The sequence below is a fragment of the Echeneis naucrates genome, chromosome 15 (genome assembly GCF_900963305.1).
Source record: "Echeneis naucrates chromosome 15, fEcheNa1.1, whole genome shotgun sequence".
Taxonomy (NCBI): Eukaryota; Metazoa; Chordata; class Actinopteri; order Carangiformes; family Echeneidae; genus Echeneis; species Echeneis naucrates.
Window position 1 is genome coordinate 11,706,620 of NC_042525.1, and position 16,674 is coordinate 11,723,293.

At 40.2% G+C, this 16,674-nt stretch overlaps 1 protein-coding gene across 3 annotated transcripts in view; it reads left to right on the top strand.

Annotated features, from left to right (window-relative positions):
- The window catches only part of ctbp2a (C-terminal binding protein 2a), a 59,948-nt gene extending 45,706 nt beyond the window's left edge, over positions 1-14,242 (top strand). For all 3 annotated transcript variants that reach the window (XM_029520451.1, XM_029520450.1, XM_029520452.1), the window contains 8 exons: positions 2,410-2,564; positions 6,019-6,163; positions 6,874-7,080; positions 7,790-8,004; positions 9,318-9,448; positions 9,656-9,783; positions 9,859-9,982; positions 11,616-14,242. In XM_029520451.1, the coding sequence (XP_029376311.1) occupies positions 2,410-2,564; positions 6,019-6,163; positions 6,874-7,080; positions 7,790-8,004; positions 9,318-9,448; positions 9,656-9,783; positions 9,859-9,982; positions 11,616-11,799 (1,289 nt within the window). In that variant the 3' untranslated portion in view covers positions 11,800-14,242. The remainder of the gene's footprint in view (positions 1-2,409; positions 2,565-6,018; positions 6,164-6,873; positions 7,081-7,789; positions 8,005-9,317; positions 9,449-9,655; positions 9,784-9,858; positions 9,983-11,615) is intronic.
- Positions 14,243-16,674: the final 2,432 nt, after the last annotated feature.

Genomic DNA, 16,674 nt, shown 5'->3' on the forward strand with positions numbered 1-16,674 from the left:
TTACAGCATGGGCAAGCTGCTAAAAAAAGGGGAGGAAAGAGTGTAGTTCCCATGATGCTTTTGCTGCTTTGTTAACTTTTTTTTTTAAACTTTTTTAAGCCCCTCAATGCTTCGTAAATGTGCTGTAGTGCCCCACTTAACATTTTATTTTTAAAAGTGATCAGTGTCCCAACAATTCACCCCATAAGTATGCAACCTGCTCCACTTATCAAGCTCGTGATGATAGAAATACACATTAGTTTTCCCTGTTGAGTTTTTCTTCCTTCTTCTTTTTTTCTTTTCACCCACAGTTCCTTCCCTGCATCTCATCCCACTCCCTTCCTCTTCTGCTTCTTCATCTTTAATTCCCTGACTGGTGAACTCCTCTCCCACACGTCTCCTCTGCTAGTTGGGATTTTGTGCGACACACCTCAGCTTCTCGCCTTTGAGATGTCTGAACGTGGTTCACATTCCCATGTGTTTTAAGAACTATGAGATGAATTCTCACTTAAGAAAAAAAAATTCAGGTTGTGTGTCAGTTTATCAAAAATGGGATTAATGACAAACTGCTAAGCTCTTTAGATTATTCCCATTTCCATTCCTTTCAGATGATTCTAATACAGCTAGTCTGTTATTCTTTATGTTTAAGTGTGTGTGTGTGTGTTTGAATGTGTGTAAAGACGTCAAACTGCATAATTTATAGCTAGTGCTTTTTCAGCATCACCGTTGCCCTGCATACCTTCAGCAGATGTGGCAGCACAGAGGTGTATGGCTTCAAAATAGTTTATAATGTTGCACTTAAATTTAGACCAGTTTGTTCAGCTCAGATTCACGTTATTAGCTGCCAGAATCATTCTGATGAACATCAGGTAAGATGTGTGTCAGACTGAATTTAAAGTTAAATTTAAGGACAGCTAAAAATATTAATAAAACTTTGCATATTATGAAATCTTAGATCTCTGAACACTTCATTTCAAATGTAAATATTTCTTTCCAACATCATGCAGGCATGACAAAGTCAGCAACAATTGAAAATAACATAATTACTTATTTGCTAAAAGTTAAACACTCCAAATCTCCACTAATCTGAATCAGATGTGTGTGTGAGACAGGATTTTGCAGCTTTGTAACATCAGACAATAAACCAAAAACCATCATCAAATTTAGACTCAGCTGCTGCTAAATTCTGACTGATGCATGGAAATAAATATAAATCTTCTCTTTTTGAGCCCCACCCATTCTAAATCTACTAAAGGGAAAAAATCACACAAATACACATCTCTCGTGTGAATAACAGCACCGTTCATGTGCCGCTTGATTTTCCGTTGTAAGTATCTGATGCGTTGCTTGTGTTCGTATGCTGCAGCTGTTTGGGTCACAAACAGTGTCCTTGCTTCCCAAAACCAGCAGAGTTAGAGCTACAGACAGAGCAAGCAGGCCTGGATGTCCTCTCCAGCAGCGCAGATGCCACTAAATAAAATATTTCATAATCCTGCCCAAATCCTCTAATCACCATGACAACAGGCAGCAGGGAGCCCGAGAGTGGTGATGTATGGACCCCCCCCCATCTCCTTTTTCTTTTCCCTCATTTTCCCTCTCTCTTTAGTGTAATTTTGCTCGGTGCTGTAAGATTTCTTCTACAGTGTTACTGCACTCCCGTCACCTAAAGAATACGTCACATAGATCTAAAGGAGAGGAAGTTCAAACGTACGTTCTGTCAGTCATTAGGTGGTCTTATAGTCAGGTACTCACATTAATAGAGCAGAGAGACTTCCTGATTGGCCATCGTGCTAAACTTCTTCTGAGGACAAGTCATATTCCTTACTTGGTTCATAGCCTCAATCTATATGTGTTGATCAGGAGGACATAATTCAAACTGAGTCACCAGCTGATTTTCTTCAGTGCCAGAACAAGACTAGTTCTGTTAAGTGTGTGAATGTTGAGGGTGCAGATACACACATGCACACACACAAGAGTACATGCTGAAGGCCTCCTTCTGTACGGTGATAGGATAATGGAGGTGATGACCTCATGGGGTGAAAGGACCTGTTGCCTGGTAACAGTGTGGATAACAGCAAAAGAGAGCGGTAGTCATATCACCAGCATTGTGTGTGTGTGCGTGTGCGTGCGCTGGTGTGCGGGTGTGATATCGACCAGCGTTGCCAGGTAAGGGAGATGATGATAGTGGTTCAAAGTAGAGAGCAGCTCAGTCCTGTTCAAGAGTATTGATCCCACTCAAGTGTGTGTGTTGTTGTGTGAGTATGTGTGCCACTGATTTAGCCTGTAGCACGGTCCAAACACACAGTCCCAGCCTGAAAAACGCTTTCTGCTGCGGGATGCATTTTTAACATTTTACTGATTCTCCTGCAGTTCACTGTGTGTGTGCCAGACATAAATAATTAAGTCTCTCATTCCTCTGCCTCTCTGCAGGTATTCGGCCCCAGATTATGAATGGGCCTATGCACCCACGCCCTCTGGTGGCGCTGCTGGATGGGCGCGACTGCACTGTGGAGATGCCGATCCTCAAGGATCTGGCCACCGTGGCTTTCTGTGATGCCCAGTCCACACAAGAGATACACGAAAAGGTAGAAAAGTCATCGGTTTCATCAAATGTCTCACTGTAGCACTGACCTTTAAACCCCATGGGGCTGCTGTCACTGCCTTGTCGAAAGGCTTCAGGTTCTTCCTTTTTCCACACCCTCATTTTACCAGCTTTAGTTTTTCTTTATTCATACTAATGACCAGACGTTGATTTATTTTTCTTTTTTCTTTTTTTTTCTTCCTTTGCCTGAAGCAATCTTCAACTTGTAGACATTAGACGTGTACAGTTGCTGTTAAGTGGATCAGCACTTCACAGTCTGGACATTATATGTGATTGTTTTCTACGGTCTGTCGTCACTTCTCAGTTGATGTTGTAGTAAATTGAGCTTGGATTTTTTTTTTTGTTTTGTTTTTCTTGATCTCACATAGCTGTGATAAAATGTTCTATGCTGAAAGTTTAGTTACAAGCTTGTCTGCAGAGCTTTTAGCGGTTACATCATAATTATTACCTACATAGCATTTCAAAAATAAGTTACACAGAGTGTTTTAAAAGGCGTTAAATCAAGTAAGTACATATGTAAAGTGTAAACTTGAACGAAGACTTAAATGAACTTAAATGTAAAAAAGCATTTTTCTTTGACTCTCAATGTGACTTACTTAATGTCACGTATCATCAAAATCTGCTGTTCCTTTAACAGTACAAGTACAGTAGAGCTGATATCTAAGCAGAAGCAGACACACACTGCGATAGTCACACATCAACTTTAAATGGGATTCTTGAATAATTTGTCTTCAGGTGAGAGCAGAGGAATCATCCCTGTCCTTTTTTCTGTGCACCCTCCTCTGTAATGTTTTAATAATATTTCAGCCCACTGGCTTGTTCCACTCTCCCAGTTCAGCCATAATGGCTTCATCACTGACTCTAATCCCAATGGGTGCTGAAGTGCTGCTTTGTTAAATAAAGAGGAGGAGGAGGCTGGTAATAGAAATGCGGTATAATTGTTCTGAGCCAGAGTGGGTGAAACATTTGTCTTATTTTACCGTTTATGCACTGGAGCAATTAAACGATCCAAGCTGGAGGATTTGTGTCTTTATACTCAAAGTGAGAATATAAAGAGTTACAACAGTTGTCATGTCAATGTTCTAAATTCTCAAAACCTTTTGTGTTTTTCATAGACCATGAAAAAGAAGGCAATCTTATTTAATCCAACCAACTGATATTAATTTAGAGGTTAAATAGGTTAAATAACATAAATGCAAAACATAAAACTATTGCTTATTTATTTTCATCACATTACTGGTATAGTATTAGTAGTTTTTTCTTGTTCTCCCAAACACACACTCTCATACACACACAAACTTTTACATATACAAGCAATCTCTGTCCAGTAAGATATTCTCATAGTGAGTACATTATACCCACAGAGGTCCTATCTGGGAGTACAGCTGTTGGCAGCGTTCCCACGACTATAACTGCAGAGCAGAGGGTACAGATGGGATCCTGTACACACACACACACAAACTAATGACCTTACCAATAGTCTCAGTAGGAAAGTACTGTTCACAAAGAACCATATGAACAAGCTCACACGCCAAGTAAACAAACTTTAGGAAGCTTCTGTCTTCCTAAAGGTGTGCTGGCTGAAAGTGAGTAGATGCATTGATTATGAAATCCATCGCTTAAGGAAATGAAGGAGAGTAGCTCATGCTGAACTGTGGAGTTTTTGTGCTCCTTGTTGAGATCACCTTAAAGGAAATTTATTGTAAGAGCACTTAGTCTGTTAACAACTGTAATACACTATTGTCCTTGGAGAGAAATTGATTTGCAGAATTTTGAATTGCAGAAGTGCGTGAGTGGTTTGTTTTTCAAGTGTCTTTGCTATCAATGTATCTGTGATCACAGCTGAAGTGATGAGCTGCTGCTGTTTTACTACAAAATAAAACTGCCTATAGATGTTACTGAGACAGCTGCATGAACCTCAGATACACAGAAAACAGTAGATGAGGATCCAAGAATACAAGATTTTGGATGGATTGGCTTTCCCAGTTTGACCTTGATCTTGTGATCGGGGTAACTGCAATTATTTAGTTTGTACCTTTAGCATGACATTGGGTTGTTTTTTTTCCCCATTATCTTAAATGTATTAATAATAGGAGATATGAATTTCTAAAATGGTTTTGGACTTCATGTGTCTTAGTTTCCTTCATTGGTATCTTCACATAAAGTTGTGATACAAGTTCCTCCCGTTGGCTGTAAACTCCTGATGTAGAAGACTTTATTTAATTTTATCACACTCTGAGACACAGTAACTCCGGACAATGCACAGAAGAAGAACATATCAGATGAAGTTATAGATAATACAATAAAACAAACAAGCAAACAACAAGAAAACCTTAATTTTAGTGGAATTTTAGTGAAGAGATTTATTTGTCCCCATGCTGATGAGCCAGATGGTGTGTGTATACGTACACTCATATATTTATACATACTTCCTAACTCCCTCTTCAATGAATATCCATAAGTATAAAAACAGTTTAAATGTGTACAACTAGTGTTGAAAGTGGATTTATGCTCTTTCTTTGTGTTGTCGGTGATAGTCATGTGACTCAACAATGTGAGGTTGCACCCACTGTGAGACATGAGCTCAAACTCCAAATGAGCACTTAGATAATTAACACTGTATAAAACCCATCTGCTCATCTTTTTTTGCCCCCACTTCAAGTAAACTTGCTCTCAGCTTATTTTCCCATTACTCAAGAGTCCAGCGTGATTATGTGTCTTTTTTTTTTTTTTCCAACACCATCTCCAGCCAAGCCTGCTACATTCTCTCACGTAATAAGATTAATGCGTAAGGGCAGCTTTAACCTTGAATTTAGCATCCAACTTCCACTATCACTAGCTCCAACAAAGGCACTGTATGAAAATTCATGGCTATGCTAATCCGGCTCGGTTAGGTTAATTCAGTTAGCGGGTTGTGAATTTAAACCTGTTATTTAACAGCCGTGGCTCGCAGCAGCTACTTGCTTATGCACTCTGGGTTCCTCAGCAGCTGTCAGTTTACTTTATGTGGCTGCCTTCATCCACTCTAAGCTTGTTTGCATACAGTCTGAATGAATGCATTGTGACAAAAACCAGCTTTGGCAAGCACTCATAATAAACACACAGACATCCACTCATATTTTAGAGCGCACATAAACAATCCATTTGCATTTAGATGAAGAATAGCAGACATAAACTTAGGTCCAGGAAAATGGGATGTAGGGAAAGCACTCTTATTCATGTTGATCGCAACAAGTTGCTCATACATACTCTTCTTGGAAAACCATCTGAATATCAATGTGGGGATGATAATGATCAGGAACAATAATGACATTGTGATTATAAGAAACAGATGCAGATGGAACAGCTCCCTTTCCTTCCATCTCGAACACCAGAAATGATTGTTGAGGAAATTCTGATGCAATATGAGAGAGATGACAACCTCCAATGGCCCTCAGGTGCTGAATGAGGCAGTAGGAGCCATGATGTACCACACCATTACTCTGACCAGAGAGGACCTGGAGAAGTTCAAGGCGCTGCGCATCATCATCCGCATCGGCAGCGGCTACGACAACATCGACATCAAAGCAGCCGGAGAGCTCGGTGAGTCTGTGGGATGACAGAGACAAAAGAGGAGGGAGATGGATGAAAGGGGGGTTGTTCAGAAGAAGGCAGTTATCAGTGAACACGCTGGGTTACGTCTGCTCATACACTGTAGCTCATTTATTTACTACAATGAGAACAAATAAAGAATATGTCAACCAAAATAAAAATTATGCATTGAAGAGAAAGGTCGTGCACCTTTAGATTTGGCCCAACATAAACTGTGTTTACTATATTAACATAAACAACATATGTAATAAAAATGACAACAGACTATAAGCAGAATATGTAATTGAACTGATTACATATGCAGAGCAGATGCTTGAACTGATATGAAGCTCTCCCCCAGATTCCCATTTGGTCTCTATGGCATATGCTTTTTATGAGAGCAGGATTCAATGTGATATCCTAATTATTGTCATTTGTGCAAATACATTCACTATTCTAACATAGATTGGTTTGAGAGATGTTCTTTTCATGGCCATAAGTAGCTGTTCTCCCCTTATCCTTCACAGTTCAGTTTCATACGTACTGCATTTTTATTTCCTACACGGTCATAAAAAAATAAATTTCCTGCCAATGAGTTTGTGAAATAAAAAAAAACTACAGACAACTCTTGAAAAGCTACAGTAATCGGAACCTATACAGTCTGTGAGGCATTTACTTAACTGGTAAATTCAACTATCTGTCATCATTATTGTCTCTTCCAGGCATTGCTGTGTGTAATATTCCCTCAGCGGCTGTAGAAGAAACAGCAGACTCAACACTTTGTCACATCCTCAACCTGTATCGGCGAAACACCTGGCTGTACCAGGCGCTCCGGGAGGGCACCCGGGTCCAGAGTGTGGAGCAGATCCGGGAAGTTGCGTCGGGGGCAGCCAGAATCCGAGGGGAGACGCTCGGCCTCATCGGCTTCGGTGGGCTTCCTCCTTTGTGGCTTTGTTGTATTTGAAGGGGTGATGCCATGTTGTGTTACTGACACGCCAAAAAGGTCAAATCAGCGGTGTTCGTGTGACAGCACATGTGGGAGTGTTTGTGCTGGAGGCAGATGTTCAGGATGAACGCTCAAACCTGACCTGCTCTCCGTTTTGTTTGTACGCGGAGGAAAGTGGGCGAATGGGTGGTCGTCCTCCAACTGTCTGTGCAGCAGGAGCTTACTCACACCGGCAAACAGCTCTCTCTTTTAGATGTTAAAATATTTTCATTTCGACGCCGTGAAATCAAATGTTCTGATACAGTATCTGATTTTGCTACAAAAAGGCACTCTGCTGTGAGAAGTTGTGTTTGTTACGGGTGAATTCGTGTATGCCTGCTATGACGACTTTTGGTTAGTGAAAAACGACGACACTTGAACGCTAGCAGTTGGCAAATGAGCTACATGCTAATCGCAGCATGCTAACAAGGTCACAATGATGTTTGGCAGTTACAGGCTAACGCTTCCTGTGATATAAAGTTAGTCTGAGTGTTTGCTGAGGGAACAAATGACCTGAAATACCAAAGGAGCATGTTGCTCGCTAAATGATCGGTCAGTTCTGTGAAACAACAGACTGAGCAGTTAATCCCTGAGGTGCTGGTGCTCGTACAGTGAAGTGATACATGATCTCTGGCTTTTCTTTCCCTCCTCAGGTCGCTCGGGCCAGGCGGTGGCGATGCGGGCCAAGGCGTTTGGCTTCAACGTGATCTTTTACGACCCCTACCTCCAGGACGGCTTGGAGCGCTCGCTGGGCGTTCAGCGGGTCTACACGCTCCAGGACCTGCTGTACCAGAGCGACTGCGTCTCCCTGCACTGCAACCTGAACGAGCACAACCACCACCTTATCAACGACTTCACCATCAAACAGGTGAAAGCGCCTGCTGCATCTTTCTGATACGAGTCCCGGCGATGGAAAATCAAGGAAAGGGATTTTAAAGTCTCTCATTAAAAACATGACACAGCCTGAGGTGCTGACAGAGCCTGGGACTTATCAGAGATTGATAAGCCTCGATTTGTCAGAGGCTCTCCGTCATTACCCTCCAAAGCAGGCTGCACATTGTCTTAACCAAACTAATGATTCTCTGAGGTTGGCAGAACAGCTTTAAGCCACCAAGCTGGCAGCTGACATGGCCACCGGCAGTCTTTGGCTTCCAGCGCTTCTTTGTTAGCAGCTTTCAACAACAGGCTGTTTAAACTATCTTTAAATAAATGGTTAAACACTCAGTACAAGCAAAAAAACATCCATCCATCCATCTATCTGTCTGTGAGTCCTCTCAGTCCTGAATAAGCGGAATAGGCCTATTTGAGAGGGTGTAACATTGTCTATATTGTATTGAGTGTAATTGATTCTTCTCCACAGCTTCTGTGTCTTTATAGCTGTCAGTAATCTGACGTTCTTATACTTTTAAAGACTGAATTCACAAAGAAAATGTACATTTTGCTCATAAACGCCAATTAACTGTATTTTGATACATACAAGAAAGCAGTCAGTGACAGACCAAAGAAAAGCTTCTGAGCAGCCCAGTCTTAGTTGCCAGCTGAGTGGGCTGCCAGATAAGGCAAGTAAACCAGCCTTGATGAATCAGCAACAAAACCCACCACAAGATGCGCTTTATCCCTCAAAATGTATTGGCCTCTGCTTTGTACACCAGCTTTTTGTCCCCAAACGGGAGCTGAGTCCCCATGAGTCTGTGTCAACAGATTTTTGTCCCTCTGATATTAAGTCTTCGAAACAGTCCTCTCCTGATTACTGCTGCCACCCAGCGGACCCAAATCGAAGTGCAGGTTTTTCTATCCGTTTGAAACAGATACACCTGAAAGTGACATCTTCTTCAGAGCTGAAGGTTTTCTACTACTTCTGTTATTAACGTCAATCTACCCTGTTCACCTGCATCATTGCTGGCATGCTAGTTTCTAATAGACTCAGAACAATAGCTTGGGGGAAAATGGAGAGATTAGATATGTTTAAATGTCTCCTTTTGTTGAAAAGCCTTTTCTAATCTTGTCGTTCTTGAACAGCAGTTGTTTCCCTGTGTTGGGTATTTAAAAGAAATCTTCCCACGTAGTGCCAAGACAGTGACAGCACCTCTGGGTGTACAATCAAAGCATGATGATGAGCAATGCTTATTGCTGGAATTATTATTGAAAAATAAAAGTGTGTTTCTGTGTGTCTGTGTGTAGATGCGTCAAGGTGCTTTCCTGGTCAACTCAGCAAGGGGAGGTCTAGTGGATGAGAAAGCTTTGGCTCAGGCCCTGAAGGAGGGAAGGATACGGGGAGCTGCCTTGGATGTCCATGAGTCAGAGCCTTTCAGGTGTTCATGATCATCCCTTTAACTTCATTTATTCGGTTCGTTGAGTTAGTTAGATGGGTTCAACATTTGCCAACTAAAGTATGCACACATGAATAATAATGGTTTTTAGTACAGTTGAATCAGTGATGGGAGTAGTTAGATGAGGCTGGTATCTGTTCTACTTCTCCTGCTTCTATTAAATGCTGTGTTTCACATTGCTTTGCACAGTTTTTCCCAGGGTCCTCTGAAAGATGCCCCCAACTTGATCTGCACACCCCACACTGCCTGGTACAGCGAGCAGGCATCACTGGAGATGAGAGAGGCCGCCGCCACGGAAATACGCAGAGCCATCACTGGTACGACTTTAAACGCACACTCAGCAGCTTTTGGTTTCTCACTTCACCAATCCTCAATCTCACTCCGACCTGCAGGCCGCATCCCCGACAGCCTCAGAAACTGCGTCAACAAAGAGTTTTTCGTCACCTCGGCACCCTGGGGAGTGATGGAGCAGCAGCAACCCCAAGTTCACCCTGAAATCAACGGGGCTGCATACAGGTAGGAGGCGGATTTATGTGTACCTGACAGGCAACTCGCATCACACAGAGATCACCTGCGACAGCTCGACAGCTGCAGGAAATGAGACTTAAGGCGTGGGGGAGGGGTAGTCTAGATGTTCATTTGTGTTTTTCTCACAACTGTGACCTTCTTTTCCTGAATATTAGGATGGGTCCTGCTTTTTGTGGCATATTTTAACATAGAACTTGGCCCAAATGAATTTCTCCCTTGGTTTCTCAGTCTCTACATTGTCTCAACCAGACTGAACTGCTTCTCTCACACAGCCGAGTGAACCAAACCATGGTACAGGCCATAGCAACGGGGGGAATGCAAGACAAATTATATACCTAATTCTCGAACCAGGTAAATGAATACCACCACTGCTGGCCCACAGACCAGGGCAAATGAAAAACACCATTAATGAGTGCATATCCCATCGAAACCTGTGGCCTTTTTCTGCTTCACACTCATGCCCTGTAGCTGTACCCACACTACCCAGCATCTCATCAGCGCCGCCACCCCCTCTCCCCCACTACCACCACCCTCAAAATGAAACGGAGACCCAGCACACAACATCATTCTAATGTTTCACATTTAAAAAAAATGTGTTCATGCATTTAAAGCGACGTATGACACATTGGGAATCAAGAGAGGAATAAGTTCAACAATTGTTTCCAGAATCTAAATAGTACAGTGACAAATGTGTGTTTTTTTGTTGTTTTTTTTTGTTTGTTTTTTTCAATGCGTGTACATGATGGGGCAGGATGGGATGAGGGTCTCAGATTATAGGTAATTAAAAGAACTCTATATCAACAAACCTGTTTAATTATTGGCTGTTTCATTTTGCGGTAAATGTTTCCCTCCGCATTTATACCTTTGAGCTCCTTGTAATAAAGGAGTAATTAATCCAAATTATATATAGAAAATATCGCTTTTTTTTTTTCACACTTACTGGGCACAATATATTTTGGAAGAGTTGTTCCTCAACTGTATTTAGAATCCAACAAAAGTTAACTGACCCCCACTGTGTAAGGTTGGCAAGGGGGTCTTAGAGATGTGTGTTTTCAAACCATCTTGATAACTAAGTTCCTTAAATAACACGGGGAAAAATGAGTAATGAAAATAAAGATATTTTTTTTCCAGTCTGGGTGAATGATCCTTTAAAATTCTCCCCTACACCACATTAGGTGCCCCAACATTCCCATTTTTTGCCTTCACGCTGTAGTTCTCCATGCACTTCCTTTAACCTTGTGCTATTTCTACTTCTGTTTCACAGAGGTGACGCTTCTTAGTAAGTCCACCAACTCTAAGATCTTTAATGACCTTTAATATTGTCATATTTTTATGCCAAGAAGTGCATCATTATTTGTAATCAATTTAGAAGATATATTTTGAGACGCCATGAATTTATGTCCTAATATCCTTAAACTTTATTTGAACCAAAAATTAGTTTAAAATCCCTCTGCAGTGTTGATCAGTAAAAAAAATGTTAGTTTGAACTTTAAAGGGATGATCAGCCACTAAGCAGCAGACTTTTTACTGGATGTGTCAGTTTGCAGCTTCGACATAGTTCCTTTTAGTGGAACAGTTTATATTCTTTCATGTCAGCTGATCGCCACCTGTCTATCTCCAGATTCCCTCCTGGCGTTGTGGGCGTTGCCCCCGGCGGGATTCCTGGACCTATGGAGGGCTTGGTGCCCAGGGGTGTTCCCATTACCCACACCCTGCCCCCCGGTACCCATCCATCACAGGCCACCTCCCCCAACCAACCCTCCAAACATGGCGACCCCATGAGAGAGCACATGACTGAGCCGTAGGGCTGCTGCTGCTGCTGCAACGGAGCAGGCAGCTAAAAAGACCCAGCAACCTACCAATCCAACCATCCAACTTTACGCTTGACTTCAGCCATCTGAATCTACCAGCAGACTGCCTGCCGGGCAACGTTTCACACTTTTTCTTTTTTTTCTACGAAACCACTTAGCGAGTGAGGACGGCGGATGTTAAGACACACATGAGCTGCCCCACTGAGATGAGACTGACCATCAAGCTCATGCGCCGAAAAAACAAAACCTCTCCTTACTTCATATCTGTTCTTGTTCCTCGTTGATTTAAGTGATCCTTTTTGTTATATCTTTATTTTTCCAGTTTGTTTTGGGGAGGTTCCTCTTGACATCTGGGACACATTGACACTATGTGACTGTGCAGGATGGAAATCTGGCCTCCCCTGTTAAAGGAAATGCTTGAAAGGACAATTACTTCATCAAGCCTCCCCTTCCCCTCTTCTCTCCACAAGTCCACATTTCAGCGCAAACTTGTCTTGTGTTACTTTGATATGTTTTTGTTTTTTTACCTCTGTTCATCCTATATTCTGTGTTTCTGTTGCAAGTGAATAGCGTTTTGTTTTTTTTTGTTTTTTCTGTTCTTCAGTGTGTGAAAATGAATGGATTTGCATTTACATGTACGTTATAGCAGACAAGAAAAGTCAGCAGCATCTGCTGTCTCCATCACAAATCTGGACTCACATCTTTGCTCTTTCCTGATTGTCGTGGCTGGTGGGCCCTGAATGTAGAGACAAAGCCGGGGTGGGCAGAAGATGATGCGGTTTCCAGTTCCAGGCAGGATATTTCGGCTTATGAGGTAAAAAAAAATCCTTTTAAACCAAAAAAAAAAAAGGGGGGGGGGGAGAAAAGGGAGAAAAAAAGACATTCATGGTTAGATATTATATGTTGAGTGTGCCACCTCAGTTAAATAGTGCTGTTGTAATGTTTCCAACTCAAATGAACTGAGGTACCTTGAATATTTGGTTATTGTCGTGAACAGTGTCCCAAATATTATCTGTTTGCATCCAAAGGACCTGCAGTACTTTGCAGCACCAGCTAGCCAGGTAGGAAAAACAGTAGGCCTACATTTCTTTCTGACTCAGGAAAAAAACAAAACAAAAACAAAAACAAAAAAAAAACAAAAAACCATCAAATCTGAACGGGAAAAGAAAACGGTCTGGATTATGGCTTTTTCACGTCTCCACTCTCCATCGTGGTATTTTTTTTATATATCAAATGTATGTTTTTGATGTTGAAGGTTTTCAGTCCTGTTAGATTTGTATTGCCTTGTTAAATGTTCTTATAATCATAGTCTTATGTGAGCAACCCCACCCTCGCCTCCTATAGTTTCTTCTTTTCTTTCTTCTTTATTTCTCTTTCTTTTTTTTTTTCTTTTTTTTTTTTTTTGGTGTGTGTGTTTTTCTGCTCTAATGGAAGCCAGCTGTGGCTCCCAGAGGCTCCGGGCCCTCTGCGAACAGCAGCAGCCACATCCATCCCTCTAGCTCCACCATAATAGCGAGAGACGGCTGCTAGCAGATTGTTTGGTTTTTAGTGTGAGTATTTGTATTTGTTTCTTGTACAAGGTGAACATATAGTATACAGTGCAGCTGGAAACAATGAATAAAATTTGCTGTTCTGATCGACGATTGGCTACGTGGAATGTTTGTGGGATTTTGCTCTTGCTGTTTCTGATTATTTAAAAGGAGCTTTTTCAGCTCATTCAAGTTCACATACTTTTGTCACTCCTATTATTTGTTGTATGTCTGATTGATAACGATGCTCTAACTTTTTGGAAATATAATTTCCATATTGCTTGTCTGTTAAGGATTCTTTGATTTATGCTGAGAGATTTGTCACGTTTTGGCGGTTTGGCCAAAATGAGCTATCAGTGGTTCTTGCTTGCAGCATGTCCACCGACAGCCCTCACTGGATTACTTTGATGCTGAAGAAAAATGTGCTGATTTTAAGCCAAGTTTTAGCCGAGTTTTCTGGGTGTGCTTTTTGTTTGTTTGTTTGTTTTGGCAATTCATTTATGGTGGAGAACAGAGACGTTGATGTCCTCAGATTCAGATGGACTCTAGAATGTGTCAGTAATTCTGTCTAAGGGTTCATATTTGATATGCCGTTCATATGTCGGTCGTTGAGTCACACACACTTGGCACCTCTAAATTTTATGAAATGGCTCTGATCATCGTGTTTTTTTGGATTCATAGTCAGGTGTTTAATTGTCGACAAGAGGAAGCTTGAGCAAAGATAACCAACCCCTGACTCTACAGCTCCTCTCATCAACTCTTTGGAGCTTTACAGTTTTTTTCCACTGCTTTTGTCTTCTCTCACTCTGTCATTGGGATTTTTTCTAACTCTCCAGACTCAAATACAGGCAGTAGCTTCCTGTTGTTTGTTGCCAAACCTCAGATTTTTCCAATGCTGCAAAGTAGCCATATATATATATATATATATATATATATATATATATATATATATAAAAATTAGCTGATTTCAGACAAGAACTGTTTTGAGACCTTATCTCTAAATGAGGACCTCTGTCACTCTTTGATAATTAATTTAAAATGATCCCACAACTAGAAGAAAAGATAAAAGTTCAATTTTTTTGGGAAAATGGCACATTAACATAAAAACATATCTTCACTTGGTCAACAAAAGGAAACTTAAGCTGGAAATTGGAAATATGTTTACATGAGTCGAGAGACTCACGGATTTGAATATACACTTTAGAATATAAATTATCTATCAACTCTTTCCTGTCATGAACCATTGGAAGTGACTAAAAATAAACATCATAATAATAATAATATTAACATGAAAATCTGGTGTTTCTCAGGCAGTCTTCCCAGAATTACAAGATAAATAACCCTAACCCATTTTTTCCATTTGTGAAGAAAATGTGATATTGTAAGCAGATAAATGAACACTTCGAAAATGACCGATGTAAGTGCTGACGATGACGTAATAATTTCCGCTGTGAACCATCTGTAACTGGTGTATAAACAGATATTTCATGAATGACTGAAAACACAACATTGTTTTATAAAAGATGGCTTCATGCTTAACATTAAATATGGAGAATTTATTTATTTTACCTATTACATTATATTTGTCTATTGAGGGAACTGTATCCAGCAAGGAAGAACGTGATTTAGCTGAAAGCCCTGGAAGATATTCAGTACATTGATATTAAGTGAAGATTTTTTTCCTCAGACATCTTGAACTGAAATGATTAGCTGATCAATTGATACGTCAATCACTTTCAAAGTAATAGACAGTGTTGTTCAGTATTTATCAAGAAAAGTCAACACTGTAGTGTGTTGTGCTCGTCAGATGTGAATATTTTCTGGTTTTCTCAGTCCTCTCTGATAATAAACTGAATAGCTGATAGTAAATTGTAAGTGTTTACTAACGTTATAGTTATAATTGGGAAAAAAAAAAAAAAAGTCAACCCTGAAGAATCAGTGAAAACAATATTTGCATCTCCTACAAACCTTTGGGCCATTTACAATGTTACAAATGTTATAAGTTAAAAAAAGACAACAACAAACCCCAAACTTGTCATGTTTTAAATCTGAGTGTGAATAATTTGTACCTGTACATAACAGTTAATAAATTCTTTATACCGAACTGAAAGGATTTTCTTGTGTATAATAATGATGCAGAAAAATGGTCATTGTCTTATCATCCATTATGTTTATACACCAGTTACAGATCCTTCATACAGGTGAAGGTTGAAAGCGTTGACAAATCACCGCCATAAATGGAAATATACATTTACTCTAGCGTGTGTACTGTGTAAGTATTTGGTAATAGTAAGGGAGTTTTAGGTGAAGTCTTAGTGACTTACTGACCTTGAGTTAAGTTTGTATTGAATGTAACAAATTTAAATCCACTAGGTGGTGCTACAAATTTAACATGTCAAGTTAGAAACATTTGTTTTGTATCTGTTTAAACTGTATTAACTAGTGTATGAAATATTAGGCAACAAAGAATATTGGTCAGGAAACAGTTTAGTTTGACATTCAAAATGGTTTTCCTTTATTTTTTCCATATTTTACTTTACGTTCTTTGCATTACACTCCATACAGTGAAGTCAGGCCTAAATCCACAAACCATCATAGTCACAGCTGCAACTATTGCATAAATACAAAGCAACATACAGGTGATGCATAAAACGAGAATGACTTGAATGAAACACGAAAGAGGTTACAATAAGAAAAACAAAATGCAAACATTCACAGCAAACAAGGTAACGAAATCTGTATTTGTTTTTTGTTTTTTTGTCAACTTTGGTTTTATATGTTGCAGTTTTCACAACAATCTTCATCAAAAACTTAAATAAATGTTTTCACATAATGACGACAAATGGGAGTTACAGAGGAGGTGACGTGTACTGTGAGGGTGACGGTGACATTAAATGCTATAAGAGGGGACAAAAAAGGAAGCTGGAGACAATAATGAGACAAGCAAGACTTTGAGTTCATGTCAACATTGAATGTTTCTCGCTCCACCTTTGCCTTCCCCCCCAAAAAAAGAAAAGCACCAGATTTTAGGCATCCAAATGAGGTACTAAATCGCACACAACAAAGTAAGTAAACGTTTCACTGATGGTCATGGTTCTTTCGTCAAAGCAACAGTGTTTCTGTGCAACAGATCTTCATCAAGATTGAGAGAATAATTAACAAAATCACAAATAGGAGAAAAAATATACAGAAAGCTCTTATTAGCTCAAATAGGTTTCCAAACAATAAATATGTAGAGTAAGTAAGAAGAAAACCCACACATGCGCGCACTCACTCACTCACACACACACACACAAACTTCTCAGTTAAATCTCAGAAAAGGTAAACCAACATGAATGCT